Source organism: Rhyacophila brunnea, unplaced genomic scaffold (genome assembly GCF_057557595.1).
Source record: "Rhyacophila brunnea isolate RB1 unplaced genomic scaffold, BYU_Rbru_1.0 scaffold_5, whole genome shotgun sequence".
NCBI classification, from domain to species: Eukaryota; Metazoa; Arthropoda; class Insecta; order Trichoptera; family Rhyacophilidae; genus Rhyacophila; species Rhyacophila brunnea.
The window spans coordinates 6863231-6882164 of NW_028233170.1; the positions used below are offsets into that span (position 1 = coordinate 6863231).

General features: G+C 32.3%; 1 protein-coding gene across 1 annotated transcript in view; it reads right to left on the reverse strand.

The window, feature by feature from the left end:
* The window catches only part of Pka-C3 (Protein kinase, cAMP-dependent, catalytic subunit 3), a 200182-nt gene extending 185169 nt beyond the window's left edge, over nucleotides 1-15013 (reverse strand). The window contains exon 1 of the mRNA XM_085956179.1: nucleotides 14097-15013. Coding sequence (XP_085812305.1) covers nucleotides 14097-14256 — 160 coding nt within the window. The 5' untranslated portion in view covers nucleotides 14257-15013. The remainder of the gene's footprint in view (nucleotides 1-14096) is intronic.
* Nucleotides 15014-18934: the final 3921 nt, after the last annotated feature.

Consider the following 18934-nt stretch of genomic DNA (forward strand, 5'->3'; position numbering starts at 1 on the left):
GACAGTCAGATAGGATGAGTTAACCCGTTCTACAGTTTAACAAAAGCAAATTTCGCAAAATCGCTCTCTCCCTAATGGTGGACCATTAATCAAATTTGACGGAACAAATACCCATTACCTATGATGTATTGAGAAAAACCATGAGGACGTTCAGCTTCGAGGTGTATTAAATTTATCGTCTGGAAAATTAGACAGTTACATACTATCACGTTTATATTATACTGTATTCCATCACGAGGAAGAAGAGATTTAAAAACTAAATTTAGTGTGGTCACAATACTATTTTATAGTGTTTTTTGTACATCTGTTTTCATACATAATACGCGTCACATCCCTTAAATTATTTCTATATTCGGTGTTTCATTTTATTATTTCATGTTTATTTCAATGTAATTGGCACCTATTATAGAATATCAGTCAGTTATACCAAAGATAGAACGTACGTCAGTGAAACACAAAGCAATGCTCCACTACTAGGGTCGTTTATCTTGTCCTGAGACTGATTAAGGGATTTGGTAGATGACACAAATATAATAAAACAATGTCATAAAGCAGCGACAAACCTACCTTACTTTTATTTGTGTAAACTAGTATAAATGATGCAAGATAACAAAATATAATTTCAATAAGTATCCATAGATATTAAACACATAGTGATTAGACTATACATACCCCATTTAAATAAATATTTATATTTAAATACAGTTATATCTTGTTTATAGTATTATCCCAACGGCTAACAAATCAACCTTTGTAAACCGTCTCATAAAGTACAATAATATTATTAAACCCAATTTCCAAATCTCGTAAATGTATAGAATATATATTTATTCCTACTGAATTTTTATCTACCGAAAATGTTTTTCATAATAAAATTCCGGTACTCTGACTTGAAACACCCTTTTTGCAAATTAACAACCGAAACGATCGATCGGGCATTTACTGCCACAATTTACAAACATAGTTGATCGACCTCCACTGCCGCAGTAGTCAATTCCGATATTACTGCATAATTTTATGTCATCAAGGGACTAATGTAAGGTGTGTCACATAATTACCCGTGGCGCGATTTTTCCAATTACTTCATGGAAAACTAATGAATCCGTTTTCGCTTTATGATTGATTAATTTTTTCCACAACTACTTATAATTATAACATAGATTAAGATAGAAGTCTATAAAAGGAAAACTTTAACAATGCGTATTATATATACATCAAATTATAGAATAAGAGTAATAAAATTATTATACAATCTATTGTTGACAGTGATATCATTCAACCGGTTCAATACGGTTCGCGTAAGCTGGTTGGTGAAATTGTGATAGTACCTACAAAACACTATACATATTACCTTAATATGTATTGCCACTTTGATAATATTAACACATAGTAAATTCTCTTTTTTTATAAATATGTTAAAATATTAGAAGTACCTACCTGATTAGTTCTTATGTCTTCAATACACAACTTTAAAATTATTTTATTGCAGTATATTATAATGTATGTATATTTTTTTTCCATCATTTGAGAATATCCTGTTAAGCGGACGAAACCGTTTCTAATCACTATAAAGTTATGTGAAATTCATATAATATACTGTGGTTTATTGTAATACAATGTTTTTCTAACAAATTAACGTCATTAAAGAAAAAGACTTAATCGATGATTCAACTGTATTATGCAAGAATAGTAAAATTGACAGTTAACGCCATCAAATTAAACATATTAATATTAACCTCGAACACATTCTAATACTTATTGACAATATATAAAAAAAACATATTTTGCCAATGGGCAATTGGTCAAATATTATATCAATAAAGACTGGTGAGTGATGTCTACTTTGCGACTAATTTCCTATTTTAACCTAATTTTAGCAGCGTAATTACCAGGATTTTTCATAAACAGGGCATGATATAAAAATACTGTAAGAGAAAAATGTTAAACAACCCGTCTAGCTTGTTGTGTGAACGTTTTAGTTAATCGAGTTGGAAGATATAATCCAAATATATGCAATGTTAAAACCAACAAAGTAATTTTTTTCTTACAAGTTAAAATACTTAACTAACTCTACAAATAAAACCAATGCTATTTAATTGCCTTTGGTCACTGTGCCACGGAGCCGATTGGCATTCATTGTTCATTAATTTAACTCGTCAAATGAGTTCATAAAGTACGCGCAATATATCGAACAGTATTCAAAGTCATTTAATAGAAAAAATAAAGCGTAGGCAAGTCAATGCTAAAACACAGCATTAACTTGAACTCGTTAATTGAAACAATTCAAGTTTACTGTGTCTATTCAAATTTATACATAAATTTACACAAATAATATCAGCGTACTAATTCTGTAATTACCTCTACATGTGTGAAAACTCACTGGAAAATGTTTCCAAGTTCGTTGAACTCGATATTAATATTTTCCACTCTAGTAAAAAAATAACGCGAAGTTGTAAGTTATAAATTGCTTTAATGTTCAAATTGAAAAGCTTTTATTAATTTTCGCGCAGTGAAAATATTGTTATACTACTCGTATATTGTATGTGCCTTCATTTTGTCAAATTATGGGGTTGAAAAACTCAAATAATATTGTATCATGCTTTGTTTATAAACTGGTGGATAATAATGACAATGTACACGTGTGTACGGGCATCCGCCATTTTCTAGTTCGAATTCTGCGCCTGGAAAATGAACATGCTATTTTTTTTGAAAGTGTGTTTGGTTCCAGAGTTTTGGCCAAATAAGACAAAAGTTTGATCAAATAGCTAACCACGGGAATGGGACAACTGGACGCCTGGACAATTGGACGCCGCACTGTCGTAGACACGTATACAGAACGTAGACGAGGAATTTTAATCGGTTTCTATCTACTAATTAGTAGTTTTAATTCATTTTAATCTTAACATAACACTTTTTTATTGCGGGTTGAGAATAACCATGCCTTAGAAGGCTTTATATAAAATAAAAAACTCTTTTTTCGTTGGAACTTAAACATAATATGCATGATTAAATCATTATTTAGGTCTGCATATTTAAATTCTCACCAACTATTACATCATAATATAATCATTTAAATATAAATAATAATATTAAGTATTTTTTTAAAGTACCTAACGTCTATTTATTTTCGAATTGCGTGGAGTCCAGTTGTCTCGGCGCCAAATCGTCCTAGACTCCTAACCACCACTTGAATCTTTTGTCCAATAATTTTATTGAGAAACCTCTTCGACAGGCTGCGAATATTCACATCTTGAAATTTATATTTTAAATCTTTTGAAATTTGAAGAATGAAGTAAAAAATAAAGTAAATAATTAAAGCAGAATGTCTATGTTTTATTATATTTATATAATAACACAGAGTGCTCAGATCTATGTCTCTATTGCAGAAGAGATGGATTACTTATTAAAAAGTGCATCTTGCCATTTCAATTCTGATCTTGATCACATGTCTTGAGTTCCAGTCTTCATGTTGACGTCAATTGAGATATTTCAGACGATCTACCCTCCAATGTATATATAGAAATTCCGATATTTTGTTTATTGACCACCATATAAACTTTTTTGTTGCAACATCATACTAACCACTTCCGTGTGTCACAGTGTTTACTTCTATTCCAGTAAATATTGAAGCTCTTCGGCATTATCTGTCAGTAGCACCAAATCGTCTGCATAATGAAGGCCGTTTATCTGTACACCTTTTTGTGTGTCGTTAAACGACTCTTTACAAATAAACTCAGTTCAGATTTAATTGTAACAGACATCCTTAAAATTTCTAAATAATATACCAGTGTGTTATGTATATATTATGTTGAATTTTAGTTGCAGTTTAGATTAGCTTGTATGTGATATACCTATCTATGTTATCTACATATTATTATATTATAGTGTTGCAATATTCCATGGCATGTCAATACTTTTGATTTAAAAGTTGATCGATCCAAAGCTGCCAGTGACAACACGATATGTAGGTACACCGACCCACATAATAATATTGTAATGAGACATAAAAATAATAAATAATCATACATTACATTACAGATACCAGACAATGTCAGTAACAAATTTCTCTTATGATAATAGAGAAATAGGTTACAATTTACAATCTTATATTATAGAAAAATGTTACAATATTTTGAATAATTTACAAAATAATTTACACGTTTGGATAATTTTACATGTTGTGCCATCTACACCTACATGCATATGAGTTGGTTAATTTACATACGAACTACATAAATTATATTATATTTTGTGATATTTAAAAAAAATGAATGAGTTAAGTAAATACTGTCCAGTTATCACTATTATTTTCAAATAATAGGTTGAAATATAAGTTGCCTTAGGGCGGGGGACAACATACGTAAAAATATGATAAAAATGATATTTCAGTACAAAGGACATTTAATAACTAATAAAGTATGTACGTATTATTATTTGAATCAACAATGATTGTGAACTAAAAAAATAATCCAACGATAGAATATACACCGTTTAGGGGCGCAGAAATGGAGTTTCGTCGAACGTGCAAAAATTGAAATTGACAGTTTGAAGTCAAAAACTAATTTTAACTAAATTTAATATACCTAAGTTAAGAATCTCCGATCAACGTAACGTTTTCAAAACAATGTTAGTACATTATTATTGTATGCACACTTTCCAAAATATTTAAGAAAAGTCAATGATGATAACAAAAGTGTCGATGCATGCATTATAGCGCCTGTACACGTGCATGGATTTATTGGCAGCTATAGTGAGTATTTTAAACTATCGTGACAATAAACTTGTGATCAAATTGAGATGCATGTCACATCACTGTCACGCTAGTCCGCGACATGCACCATAATAATATATTTCGCGCATAACTGTTTACACGTAAAAGTGCTGACTGTCTCTCCAATTCATTCTTTAAGAGTGAGCGAGACGCGATGTTGTCATGGTATAGTATCTACTATTTCGTACTAGTTAACGTCAGCGGACAGCAGAGCCAGTCCAAAAAAACAAAAAAAATCTTTCTTAACTTTCTTCTTTAAGCACTACGGTGCATGGTTGCAGCATCAGTCCCGTGCGGCTCCGTCTCGGGACGGAATGAGCACTTAAAATCACTTCTTTCAGACATGTTTAAAGCGGCCGTGCATATATGACGGGTGGTGGTGGGAACTTTAACGTAGGTAGTGAAAATCGGTCAACCTGAAAATTCGTTCGTAGTTTGTTTTTTTGCCGGCAAATTCGCCACTATCGTTCTACTGCGCAGGCGAAAAGATCTTACTGTCGCATGAAAATTCAGAAGCTTCCAAACTTTTCTGATTCATGCATGCAATCTTGCCAACTGCAGGATAATACATGTTTACCCATATATTTTCTTATTATGGCCGCGATAATACTTACTGTCAACAGTAAATACATCCACGTGTAAACGGGGTATAAGGCCAATACTTCTCAAACTTCTTCTTCTTCTTCTTCTTCTTTGCCCATATCCGCCCCTTAACTGGAGCATATGGACACCACGCGGCGCCTCCAAGAATCCCTGTCGCTCGCCAGTCTTCTTGCTTCGTTCCAGGTCAAACCAGCATCCCGTAGCTCCGCCGTATACACTCTGTAGATTGTATTTAGCGGTCTTCCAGGACGCCGGAATCCGGTCGGCTTGAAGAACAGGCAAGCCAGGTTAAAGTTCTCTTCTGGCATCCGCAGCACGTGGCCGAGCCAGGTCCAACGTCGCCTCTTCACTTTCAGCGTGAAACTAGAGAGCGCATATTATTAAGTGTTCGTAAGGAGTTTTTATTAAGCCGCGAAATATGTTAGAAAAATTTACCAATATTTTAAATAATTGCTAATATTATTTTTTTCAGATTTCTTAATAACACAGTTGTAGTTAGTAAAAAATAAATACTTAATTAAAATCTTTGTGCTTGGTAAAATCGATTTAAAGGAGTTTAATACAAGCACGCAGTTAAAAATGGTGTACCACCCTCCATACAAACAAAAAATCGGGTATCCTTGAATTTTGTTATCAGTATATCAGGTATATTTATAAAAAAAAACTTATATTTTAAGTTATTCAATATGTATAATTTAAATTTTGTTAATGGTACCGAACGCAGGAGAACTTAATGTTTACGGATAGTATAGGTAGAAGAGAAGTTGGATGATATTGATATTTAATTAAATTATAATAATTAATTGTATTAATAATTTCTGATACCACCGTACTCCTTTGCTGCACCTTGTGTAATACTAAACGACAGATTTACATATATATAAATACTTATGAGACTTTCTTCGTAAAGTCGAAAACATATTTTACATAATTTCATATTTCGAAGCGACACCTTTATCTTGTCAGATTTACTGATTTTTTTTCAATTTTTAAAAATTATTCCTGTCACTTAAGGTTTTCGTTTTAATCCCGCACCAGCTGTCGCCGGAGATGACAGTGTTAACGATAATATTTTCTAGTTTCTTATAATAGAAGATCTCTTAACACTTTACCTTACGGACACAGTGCAAAACATCGTGATTGATCGGGCCAAAACTTTTACATCCGAAGCGCTGGCAGAGATTCAAAGTTTTTTTCTTCTGCGTTCGCGACTTTATGAACTATTAATACGAATTAGTTATTTTTATTTAAGTTTCCAACTGTTGGAGAAAACTGAAAACTCGTACTACGGTCTTCTGCCAAAAGAATTATAATTTTATTGTGCTCGGAAATTTCAAAACACTTTACGTGATTCCGATGTTTGTTTAATTTAAATCACAGAAATAGATACTCCAGCTTTTATAAATAGCCGCTTATATCACAAATATATTTTTTTAAATTCTATTTATATCGAGTAAGATGGTACGCGCCGAAGCCATTGACTCACTAATGGACGCAGAATTAAACAAGAACCTTCGCAAACGTCCCTGCCCATGAAGCCCCAAGCAACTATTATTCTTTTATAAACTGATAAGTACAACAGATGTATGTAAATCAACAATGAACTCGACTTACTCATTTTAATATCAATATTTTAGCTATTAATAATAATTAAGAATAATAAGAATATATAAAGAAATAATTGTTTATAAATTTCTTTTGGAAGGAGCATATTTAGCGTATTTAAAGGTGATACATCAGTGAAACGGCAAATAATTTTCAACTATAGGCGCGACGAAATTTTGGACTCGCTGCCATTCGGAGAGAGAACGATGACACATGTTGGATTAATATGACAAATTATATTTCGTTTGACATGCGTCATTTGCACCCGCGACCCGCAATTCGCGCATCGCCTAGCCACGATCTTTTTAGACCGTGCCTCAACTGAGGTATAACCAAATTATGAATGTTTATTGCCAACCTACAAGATGTTTATTCTGTGTTGTTTTAGACACGTATAACAATATTTCTTTATAATAAAATGAGCTTGTTTTCATTTATATTGCAATACCAATAATAATATAAAATCTATATTTTAAGGTTATTTGAGGCATGGTCTAAAAATATCGTGGCTAGGCGATGCGCGGATTGTGCAAATGACGTGTGCCGAACGAAATATAATTGTCATAAAAATCCAACATGCGTCCATTTAATGATATTTTTATTGTTATATTACTAATAACAATAGTATATTCATTGTCATGTTTTCTTTTTTAAGTACATACGTAAAGTTTTTCAGTCATGTTTACACGATTTAAGAATATTTTCATCCGACGCCATGACAAAACAAATCGACGTGCGGACTCGCGTGCTCGACTGTCGGTCTCAGATTGGCGACTGGTGAGAAATTTCGTCGCACCTACTGTTGAAAATTATTTGCCGTTTCACTGTAGTACGCTCTTAACGAATCAATAATTTACTTTCACTTAATCAAACTCATTAATCAATATATTATTATTTTGTCCTCAACGGCAAAATACAAATCGATTCTGTGGAGACCCGTGAAGATACATTTCAAATATTTAAAAAAAATATTAAGTAATGCATCATATTTAATATAATATAATATCTTAAATATAATACCTTTATATTATAAAGATTTGCTTATTTTCTAATTATTGTATCAATGTCGACTTAACTTAACACAAAGTAATGGAGTGCATAAAAATATCACACTATTTTATTATTATGCTGTTATATTTAAACTGATTAACATTTAAATTGTTTTTATTAAAATTATAATCAACGAAGAAAAACTACTCATGCTCACTGTGTAGATAAACTGGGAAAGTAACAAGAGAACGCACCGGTTATACATAATTACATGCACGCCGAAAATCATTGTTATTGTAACAAATTTGCTTTAAAAACGACGCAGCGACGAGTGATCTCTTTGAAAAATTCTAAACATAACCTCGATTAACTTTGACGGCCACTTAAAAAGGTTTTCCGAGGGTTGTATATCTCTTAGCGGGTCTGACAGTTTGCTTAATGGTCGCCGGAAAAATCTCGACTCGTAGTATTTCCCGAGCCAACTTTTGTTACCATCTTTCTCGACGCTGGCTAACCAGAAGAAAATTTTGAGCTTACTTTTTAGCTCTAGGGTTCCCCAATCAGTCGAATGCGAAGCAAAATTTTAATCAATCCCAATTACGATTGTAAATTTTGAAAACACTTTTAAACATTAATAATTTTGAAAACACTTCTGAGAAAATATATTATAACCAATAAAAAAAATCTTTTAGGAAGTAAGACACTCCACAGTAAACGAACATGAATCTCTCGGGTATCGCGCCCACGCACATATACCACTATGCTAAAGGAGTCATACTTAATTGCGACAAATTTTAACTAATGGCTTTTAAATACTCACTGAAGCGCTTTCCAAATTGAGCTACTATTGGCGATTGTATTTTAAATCAAAGTAGATATTACTTTAATTACTAATCGACGTCACGGATCACTCCAAGATTTTTTGTTGTAACTTTTCTAGTGGTTATTATAATATATTTTCTCAGAAGTGTTTTCAAAATTATGTTATGTTCAATTATTATAATGTTACATTCTTAAATCGTGTGAATTATTCGTTGAATAAAAAAAATGGTTAATTAAACAAAACACTATATTAAAAATATGTTATCATCATAATAGAAGAAATATTGGATTATTTAACAAGAGGATTACTGATTTTAATGAGTTTAATAAAATTTGCAGTTTCTTTTGAATGAAAATAATGTCCAAAGTCGAACACAAACCATCGCAGTGATTTTTTCAATGGTTGTGGGGAATTTCGAATCAAAATTGACTGGATTGCAAAATGATGTTACGTTGACACAATTGACATCTTCTGATATATGGAAAGTACTGAATCCAGAAAAATACTCATATTTAAAGAACGCCTTTCTTAAAATTTTATCATGTTTTGGAAGTACATATTTATGAGAATCCTCATTTTCTCACATGAAATTTATATAATCGAAAACATTTGACGGATGTTGATGACTGTTTGCGTAGCTCCCAACCTCAAAAAGTTTGAGTACCCTTGCAGCTCATGAAAAAAATACTGGAATGTTGGTAACAGTCAACTCTTAGTGGATAGCCATTACTATCATGATCGACTCCATCCAATAATTCCTTAAGCTTAGTTGGTATTATGTTGTTTTATTTTTCTACTAAGAGAGAACCTACGTCAATGAAGTGGTTCATTACTGGAATAATAAAGTATTACCATTTGTGGTTCTGATGCATTAGCAAAAAATGACAGGTTATAAATAATGTTCTTTGAAGAAAAAATATCAATATAATTACTATTTTACAGAGTGACATTTAAACGTCGAAAATAAAATACTAGACCACACGAAGATATGATAATTTATTTTTATTTTCATTTTACGTGTCGCAAATGTCCTTTTCAAATTCAATAATATTGTCAGAAATAAATGACGTTGATTGGAGGGGTTGACCCTTAGTTGGACGCGAATCGTCACACGTCCTTTATCCTCTACGTTTTAATTTTTTTCATAGATAAACATGCTCGCCAAAATACTATTTATACAACTTGCAAGAATTTTTCTATAGCATGTTAATGTAATATTAGCAAATTCTTTTATGAATATACTTCGATTTTTAAATCATTGTCAAGGTGAGAATTATTGTATCAAATGGTCAAAAATGACTAAGAGTTTAATTACATGAACGAATCAATTAATATGGATTCTTATTATATTTTTGTTACGGTTCAAGTTATTCAATTCAGTCATCCGTCATGCATTGCTGTGGTCCATCCGCAAGGTGACGATTCCTCGCCGCATCCGTCAGGGTTCGCATCCTTTCGTGACTACAGAACGACAATTAAGTTGCACTTTTAATAAATGGCGTCTAACGTTACGAGATTAATTTATTATTCAATTGTTCTCCTACATTAAGAACAATGGCGATGTAATGACATCACCCTGAGAAACCGGGCCTTGCTCATTGTCAACTGAATTGAATATGCATATCAAGATCAAAAGAAAAGACGTAAGTACGGCCGCCCGCGACTCCGGCGAGTTAAACTGAATGCACTTTAGAGTGCACAATATTGGATATTCTTGACAAAATTGTGACGAGCACATTGCGTACGTAAATTCTTCAAATTGATGACAGCCAACGATGAAAAATGTGCAAGTTATTTTGGTGTTGGCGGGAAATTACTTGTCAATAGTAAAGAATTTTCCTGCTGTCATTCATTTTAAAAACGGAATACATTTCAAATTTAGGTATACCTACATCAATATGAATAAAATTAAGCGTGCAATATTATAAAATCGATACAACATGAATTCAAAAAGGGTGCTTCCATAATTATTATTCATTTGAGATACGTTTTATAATTTAAAACAATATGCTATTATTATCAATACAAAACGACTGTCTTAAATAATATTTTTTATTCAATTGTAGCTAACTAATAAACTCCCCACTATGTATATAAAAGAACTGATAGAGCTCTGTAGTACCAAAGATATTTTGTAAAGTGCACATAGAACTCGGTAGTATTGAGGTTTAATCGACCTCATATTGATATAGTATGTAGATAACGTGACTTGGAAGACTGCCTCATTATTACTTTAGTTTGGCCAAAAATCGACACTTAGAACCTAGTAGTTCTCGGGTCGCAAACTGTTTACCATTTTAAGTAGGAAAGAAATCGCGAGCCTAATACTACAAGGTTCTAAGTATTCGTCCTTGAAAAAACAAACCCAACAATGAAGTAGTATTCTAAGCTGCCTCATTGTTACTTTTGTTTCTTCAAGGACAAACACTTAGAACCTTGTAGTTCTCCAATCGCGAAATGTTGATAATGTTAACAACTCAAAGTGCGTAAGTAATCTCATTTAATTAATGTCGTATTAATGAAAATCTAATGAGACACTAAATTTAATAATACAGCTTTTTTCATTAAAACATTTAATTAACTTTGAGAGAAAAACATTTTTATTTTAATCCGTATTTTCAAAAAAAACAAAGAAACAGTACCTACCCAAGTCAATAAGTGAGCAGTGTGTATATCTATTATAAATGCATCCGAGACGTTTATTCTGTTAAATCTAATAATTAATGTATTCACCACTGGAACGAATTATATTAATAATATTAATACTACTAACTCAAATGGAATAGAACAAAACTTAAATCCATATTAGAATTTGAAACTATATTACTTTATCACGTTTATCATCGACGAAAAACCTAGACCGTCATAATATTGATTAAACTAGTTTAGCTTGCAGTTTAGTTGTAATGGATAATGTTACTATTTTATCTTTTTCTTATATTTCCGTACAAAAGAGAATTTTGTGGTCAAGTAAGTGCTTCTCGTAACAGTTCCGGTCTGTTCTAACAGAAGAATTATGTAATCAGCATTTCTGTTAGATTATCGGTTGAGTTGCTGACGTTTTCACCAAATTTTATAATATATAGGTATAACGCGGTTTGAAATGGTATGCAGTAACTATTGTATAAGCAAATTGTCGGAAGAATTATAATACTACAACACAAATTTTATTGTGAATATTTTTTATCTGTAGGTATTTCTTAATTTCACGGACACCTTCATTAGAAGATTTCAATCCTGAATTTGCATACGCAATAATACTATTATGACTTCACCGTCCAACAAAGAATAAAATTAGATCTTTATAATAATTATTTTGTTGAGACATTTTTTTCAAACAGCCGTGGGATTGTGGAAATGAAAACACACAGTATGCAAAATAATTCATACCTTCACTAAAAAAAACATATCATATTATAATTGTAATGTTATACTCATTTCGCATTGTAAGTATACAAACTGACAGAAACATTTAAATTAGGGATAATTTTCAGTAGATTTAAACGATTATTATTAACATCGAAAAACCTTATTTATTAAATTGCATTCATATTTTTTTTCGCGTAGAACATAAGTAGAACAACCCTTGAAATTGCGTAGATTGCGATTTCTTCTAAAGCCGCGGTGACACGGTCCATATACGATCCAAGTAGACTTGGATAGGAATAATTAGTATGAAGATGTCTCATCCAAGTGACAGCTTCATACTATTTATTCCTATCCAAGTGACAACTTCATACTATTTATTCCTATCCAAGTGACAGCTCCATACTATTTATTCCTATCTAAGTTAACTTGGATGAGTAGGACGCGGTCCAAGTAGCTTGGATAGGAATAATTAGTATGCAGATGTCACATTCGAGTGCAATTGGATATGAATAAATAGTATGAAGCTGTCACTTGGATGAGACTTCTTCATACTAATTATTCCTATCCAAGTCTACTTGGATCGTACTTGGACCGTGTCAACGCGGCTTTATGTGCACGAATTACATAGGGTAAATCAAATTATTGTTACCATTATTATTCCCGCTCGGCGTCGCTCTAATACGTCATATTTCTGTAAACACTACCAAACTTCACGATTATGTGGTAGGTAGGTACGTTTATATATGACAGTTTATCTGAATACCAAAAGAACCAATGATAACATACAATAACTATTGTGAAATCTTTTAAATAATCTATTAATCACATCTACATAATATTATGGTGAAGAGGGAGAAATGTGTGAAACGCCCATGGTGAAACTTCGGCCAGCATTTACCGTAGGGCTAAACCTACTATCGCCCCTAATTTGTTGACGTGAGGCCGAGGGTCTGAAAAAATAAATTAACTGATGAGGGTGGAATTTTTCCGATACTGTTATGAACTAAAAATCACGTACGACAGTGGTATTCAAAATGTGCGCTATGGTGCCCTCAGACGTAATATAATAATACATAATACTACAGAGAATCTTCATTAAATGTGCTGATTCATGCTCATAATGATTCGTATGCTTTGGTGGCAATTTTCTTCGGATGATGAAAAAAATGTAAACTGCTCTTTCTTTATCGTTATGGTGACCATTCTTATTTTATTTTAAGAAATATTTTTTTATTTTTGTCATATTGCCTTTACATTAGGTAATTATTCTTTAAAAAATCCATGTAATATTTCCCTTTTGTTTAGACATATTAAACAAAAACAAAAATGCGGAAAAGTAATAGGTAGGTACTCAAAAAAATCGCATCAATTTATTGGCGTACCTAGAGCAATCGGTAGCTCAAAAAAAATTAAAAGTGGTCTCTAATGTGATTCTGAAGGGAACATTTCCAATTGTATCCAACATATATTTTTAGGGCGGCGTGAAATGAAAAAGTGTGAAAACGATTGAATTGTGTGACACTGATTAACATTGCTAAGTTGACTTTAACTAATGAATCTAATGTTTGACGTTTAAAATATTTAATGTAGGTATGTGATTTTGATTAGAAAAAAGCACGAAGAATATTTAAAAATGTGTGTAGTACCTATTTCGTATGTTTTAAATATAAAGTAAAGGTACTTATATTTTAAAGGATTTTACGGGTAAATCGGGTCTTAGGAATACCTTTATCCTTCGGTGGATAAATATATTAAAATAAATGTATACGTTTAGTTCAATTTTTAATTACGAATCAAGACCTGTGGGTACGATATTAAATTGATGAAATGTTTCATAATTATTAAGTAAATAAATTTCTTTTTTTAATAATTGAAAATAAAACACTATAGCATAATTATAAAAGGTAAGTAGTTCAATTAAAATAATACACTTACCGATGGTTTTGAGAATTTGAAAGTCATCCAGCTCATACTCCTTATCTTCTTCGGAATATTCCGTATCACTACTCAACTCCACCGAGGAAGCGCTCTGAAGAGATTTCACGTCGGCGAACTCCGCGCTGCATTCACGCACCAATTTCGAGCTGGCCATCATCTTGAGAGCTGTTTATTTAAACCGATTCACGAAGAGAAAAATCCAAGCCTCGACTACTGTCACGATCAGCCAAGAACAACCCACAAACTAAACACTATCTCGAGTTTTATCTCGTAAATCACTTCTGTCAAAATTCAATACAAAAAAACTGCTACCAGTCAATAATAATTATCTCGTTTATTTCTTTCACCAGAATTTCGCTGATCCACAAGCAATATTTTGTTTTTCAACAAAGAGCAAACTAATAAATATGTTCGAGTTTATATTATAGTTTATTGTTTTATGGAAATTCGAAAAAATGAATACCTGTTTACGAATACAACAAAAACCTCACACTGGAATTTTAAATAGTAAAATACCTACACTATTTTTAATCCTATTTTAACAGAAATTTCCCGGTCAAAATACTGTCAGATTATCTTAAAATTTATTACAACCTCTCAATGCACGTGTCGTAACTCTTCAGAAGTAATATTTCAATAACAAACAAACAATACTGTTTAGATCTGGAAAATATAGTTTTAAAACAACCGAACGTGGAGAAGTTTTTTTTTGTCTTCACAGTTTCAATACTTCAAAAATACACGAAACAGCCAGTCCAATTTATTATCAGTATTTTACGATGATTTTGAATTACCGATTGTTAGCAGGACAAGTTTTCGAAACTTTTTCTCGGCTTCGATAGCGCGCGAAATGATCACAAAAGGAGAATGTACACCGACAGACGTGCGCACAGCTTGGCGGTCCAAGCCGAAGTAACCGAGAGTGAAAATTGTTTATTCTCGGAGGCAACTAACAAACAACTACCCCTCTGGCCAACATTTACGTGAATATTTCGACGTTTATGAAAAATCGCGTAAATATTACACGACTTGAAGCAATTTTTATCTATGGTGTGTATGAGAATAGAATAGACAATATTAAAATAACCTGTCAGAATCTGGATATTATATTCTAATTAGAATTTGTTAGACAAGACTTAGATTTTAATATTATCATTTACCAGAACTAAAAAAATGTGGAAAGTAGGTACCGATTATTAGATTATTCTAGTTCAAATTCTCGAGACTCAAGTCTTCTAGTCATCATCATTGGCTCTACAATAATTGTATTATTGGTGAGTATTGGCCTCATCCTGAAACATTTTCCATCTCTGACCAAATTTTGAGAAACCCAACACCGGTTATCAGTGAAATTGAGTGAAAAATGTAACGTGGAAACACCAATGCAGTGAAACACCACACAATCACTGCTGAACTTTTAATTACCACATTTAAATAGCATGTTAATTATATCTAATGGGCAACTACTCCAAACGCGCCAGGCGCGGTGTTAGCACTAAATGAGATAATTACTAACAAGGAAGCATACGAGAAAGATTATGCAATAATAAATGTCGTCAAACCATCAATCTCTGCGTCAAACCAATTTTGTTAAATATTAACGTTTATTGAATTTTCCAAACAGGCTTAAGCTTTCCTGTTCAGATTAAAACATGTTAGTGCAAAAGTACCTAGATGACATATTTTTCTCACAAAAATTATGCAATTCTTTGAATTTTCAAAAAAGGAAAACAATAATTTGGAATGGCTCCATCATCTTGGGAAATATCGAGAGTGAGCGAAAGGAGGTTACCTACGCGATTTTCCGATCAAGCAACGGACGATACGAGTTTCTCAATATATATCTTCTTCCAGCTGTGCGAACGGCGGAATGCAAGGATCATATTCAACATTTATTTTATTGGTAAGAAAAACCCAGCGTGATAATTTTGAAGAAAATCTGGAGTCTACCATTTTTATGAAAAGTTTTAAGCTGTTTGTGGTCTCGAAATTCGCTGTCAAATGAGAATTTTGTGTGCAATGGGTTGGGCAAATAGCTAACAACCGTTCAGGTAAATTTAACGTCCACCCTAAAGAGCAGTACTTCTCAAACTGGGGGGGCGCGACCCCCTAGTGGGGTCCTGGAGCTCCTGCGAGGGAGCCGCAAAATATTTCAGTATTTGAAAAAAAATCATAAAAACGTAATCACTGGACGATACCTGATACAAATCAAAAAGTATTAATCAAGGATGCACAGACATGTTTTCATGCTTGAATGAGTTTCCTACCACCAATGAAATACCACTCTCGACTTCAATTAAAAGTGTTATACTTGATCACATTACTGTATCACGATTTTTCAAAAAATATTTCTCGAACTTAAATGAAGACCATAAATACAATTGGATAAGAACACCATTTGCTAATTCCTTAAAATATGATCATATTACGTGAGCAGCTCAAGAAGAATTTTTGATTAACAATATTAGATCAGATACTTCCATTATTTTTAACAAAAATATACCTATACTAATAATCGTAATAATTAATGGTAAATAAAGTACTGTTGGTCACTAAAGACTAAAATTATTGGGATGGGGAGCCTTGGATTTTTTTTCTGATTTCGGAGGCCGTAAAATGAAATAGTTTGAGAAGCACTGCTACAGACTATAGAGGACCGCTACGCTTACTAGCAATAATGGTACCTAATTCACTTTATATTTTAATCGTTCCGAGGTTGGGTTAATTGTCTGAATCAGCTGTCAACATAAATAATATCTTACCACGTAAACGTATTTGAGTGAATATCAGAAAAAAGTGACCATACATTAATTAACCCAGCGAGGAATGCTATGATTAATAAGTACTGTTAATAAAAAAAATATAGTATTATTTTTAAACACCCTACCTTTGTTATTGAAAGCGTGCGGGAGATTAATAACAACAGCTCACCTGAAAATGTGCCAATTGTAGGCAGAAGAATCTAAATTCCCTGTTCATACACATGCCGTTGTTTACAATAATTTATCATACTTACACCTTTTTTTCTTTGCTCGACATCAAAAGTTTACAACATGGTTTCTTATGGTTTTGTCAGCGGATCCAAATAAAATTGAAAATAAATTTTCGGGAGTAAAATTAAAGTTATATTGATTAGATAATTGAGGCGTCTAATTACAAAAAGCGACAAGTCCACAATTCAATATTTTCGGGAAACAACGTTTTGATGTTTCAAGCTTCAATTATTTGTTTTAACGTGAGATTATTTTTTCCGTTGTATTCTATGTCGAAATTAGAGCCAAATGGCAATTTGTTTCAGCCGATAAACTCTTAAATGTAATAAATATAGGCAAAATAAAATTGGACGTGGCGCTAATTGTTCCTCACTTTTTAATTTACTCCGCATAAGGCACATATTTCCGTGGTGGCACTGTCATGAGTTTACCAGATGGTACAGCATGGAAGACGCCCTTTTCAATATTGAACGTTCCCTTATTGGTTGACTTAAACACGCGCAAAATCAACCAAGCTTTAAATAATATGAAACACGGACTTGGCGCTTTTTGTAATAAATCAAGACTTAAAAAAAAATTTTCGTAGGGTTATATCGCGTTTTGGAATTCATAGATCAATAGATATTGTGTAAAATTATACAAAGAATACGTGCGTATTTTTTTCTCGATTTTGACCAAATGTGGACTTATCGCTTTTTGGAATTAGACGCCAATAAAAACCGGTTTGATAATAATTGTGCAGTACAAAGTTCCCAAAATACTTAATATAACAATATAATATATCATTGTTTAGCATTCAAAGGGTTTTTTTTTCGACCATGTCCAATCCTAATAAGATCATATGGGCCTCCACAAAGTAGAGGTTTGTATTAACAGATTTTTGTTTTTTACGAGAAATGGATGTCAGCCACTTGCTCAACCTATAAGGTCCATACCCTGACTCGCACACAAATTGAAAAACAATATGTGTACTTGCCAGACCCAGGATTCGAACCTGAGACCCACAGCGTGATAGTCCAATGCTTAAGCCACGCGGCCACCGAGGGTGTTCAAAGGGTTACGGACTGTTAATAATCTGGTGTTGAATCAATTCAAAAAATCAATGATTTTTTCAAACGTTCATGTGATCTATTTAATTTTAGAAAAGAAAAAAATATATGTGCTTGAATGACCTAAATATTTTTTTTATAGAGAATTGTGGAATCCTTGAAAAATCCATTTCTCTATCATCAGATAGTTATACTATAAAGTTGAAAAATCTTTTCCATTATAGAAAATATTCGCAAAATCTCTTCATAAACATCTTTTTCACAGGAAATGAAAGTAAATAAAAAATATCAGTAGTATTCAAGAGTTTTCTTTAATTTCCAAGTCTTTGGTACTTACAGCTTTTATACAAAATATGCCAATAATTTATTCAAATAATAATACAATGTTACAAAATAGATTAACATTAATTATGTATGTAACTACTGTTAACATACATCAAAACTATTTTTAAAATACAACTCAAATTAAATAATTTATTCATTATTATAAAAATCAATAAATCGACTACGATAGTGGGATGCAATAATATTAATTTGATCGAATTGAGAGTGTTGAGAATCGGTGAGGTTCAGATAGTATTTAATATGTATTCAAAATACACATACCTACTCAACGCATCGAGCTGTAATGCCGGGTCCACACTGGCAACATGTCGCGCAACAACCTCGTTAAATTTTACGATAATTATCATAATAATTGCTTAAGAAATTTTACGAAAATTATCATACTTATCATAAAATTTAACGAGGTTGTCGCGCGACATGTTGCCAGTGTGGACCCGGCATAAGACTA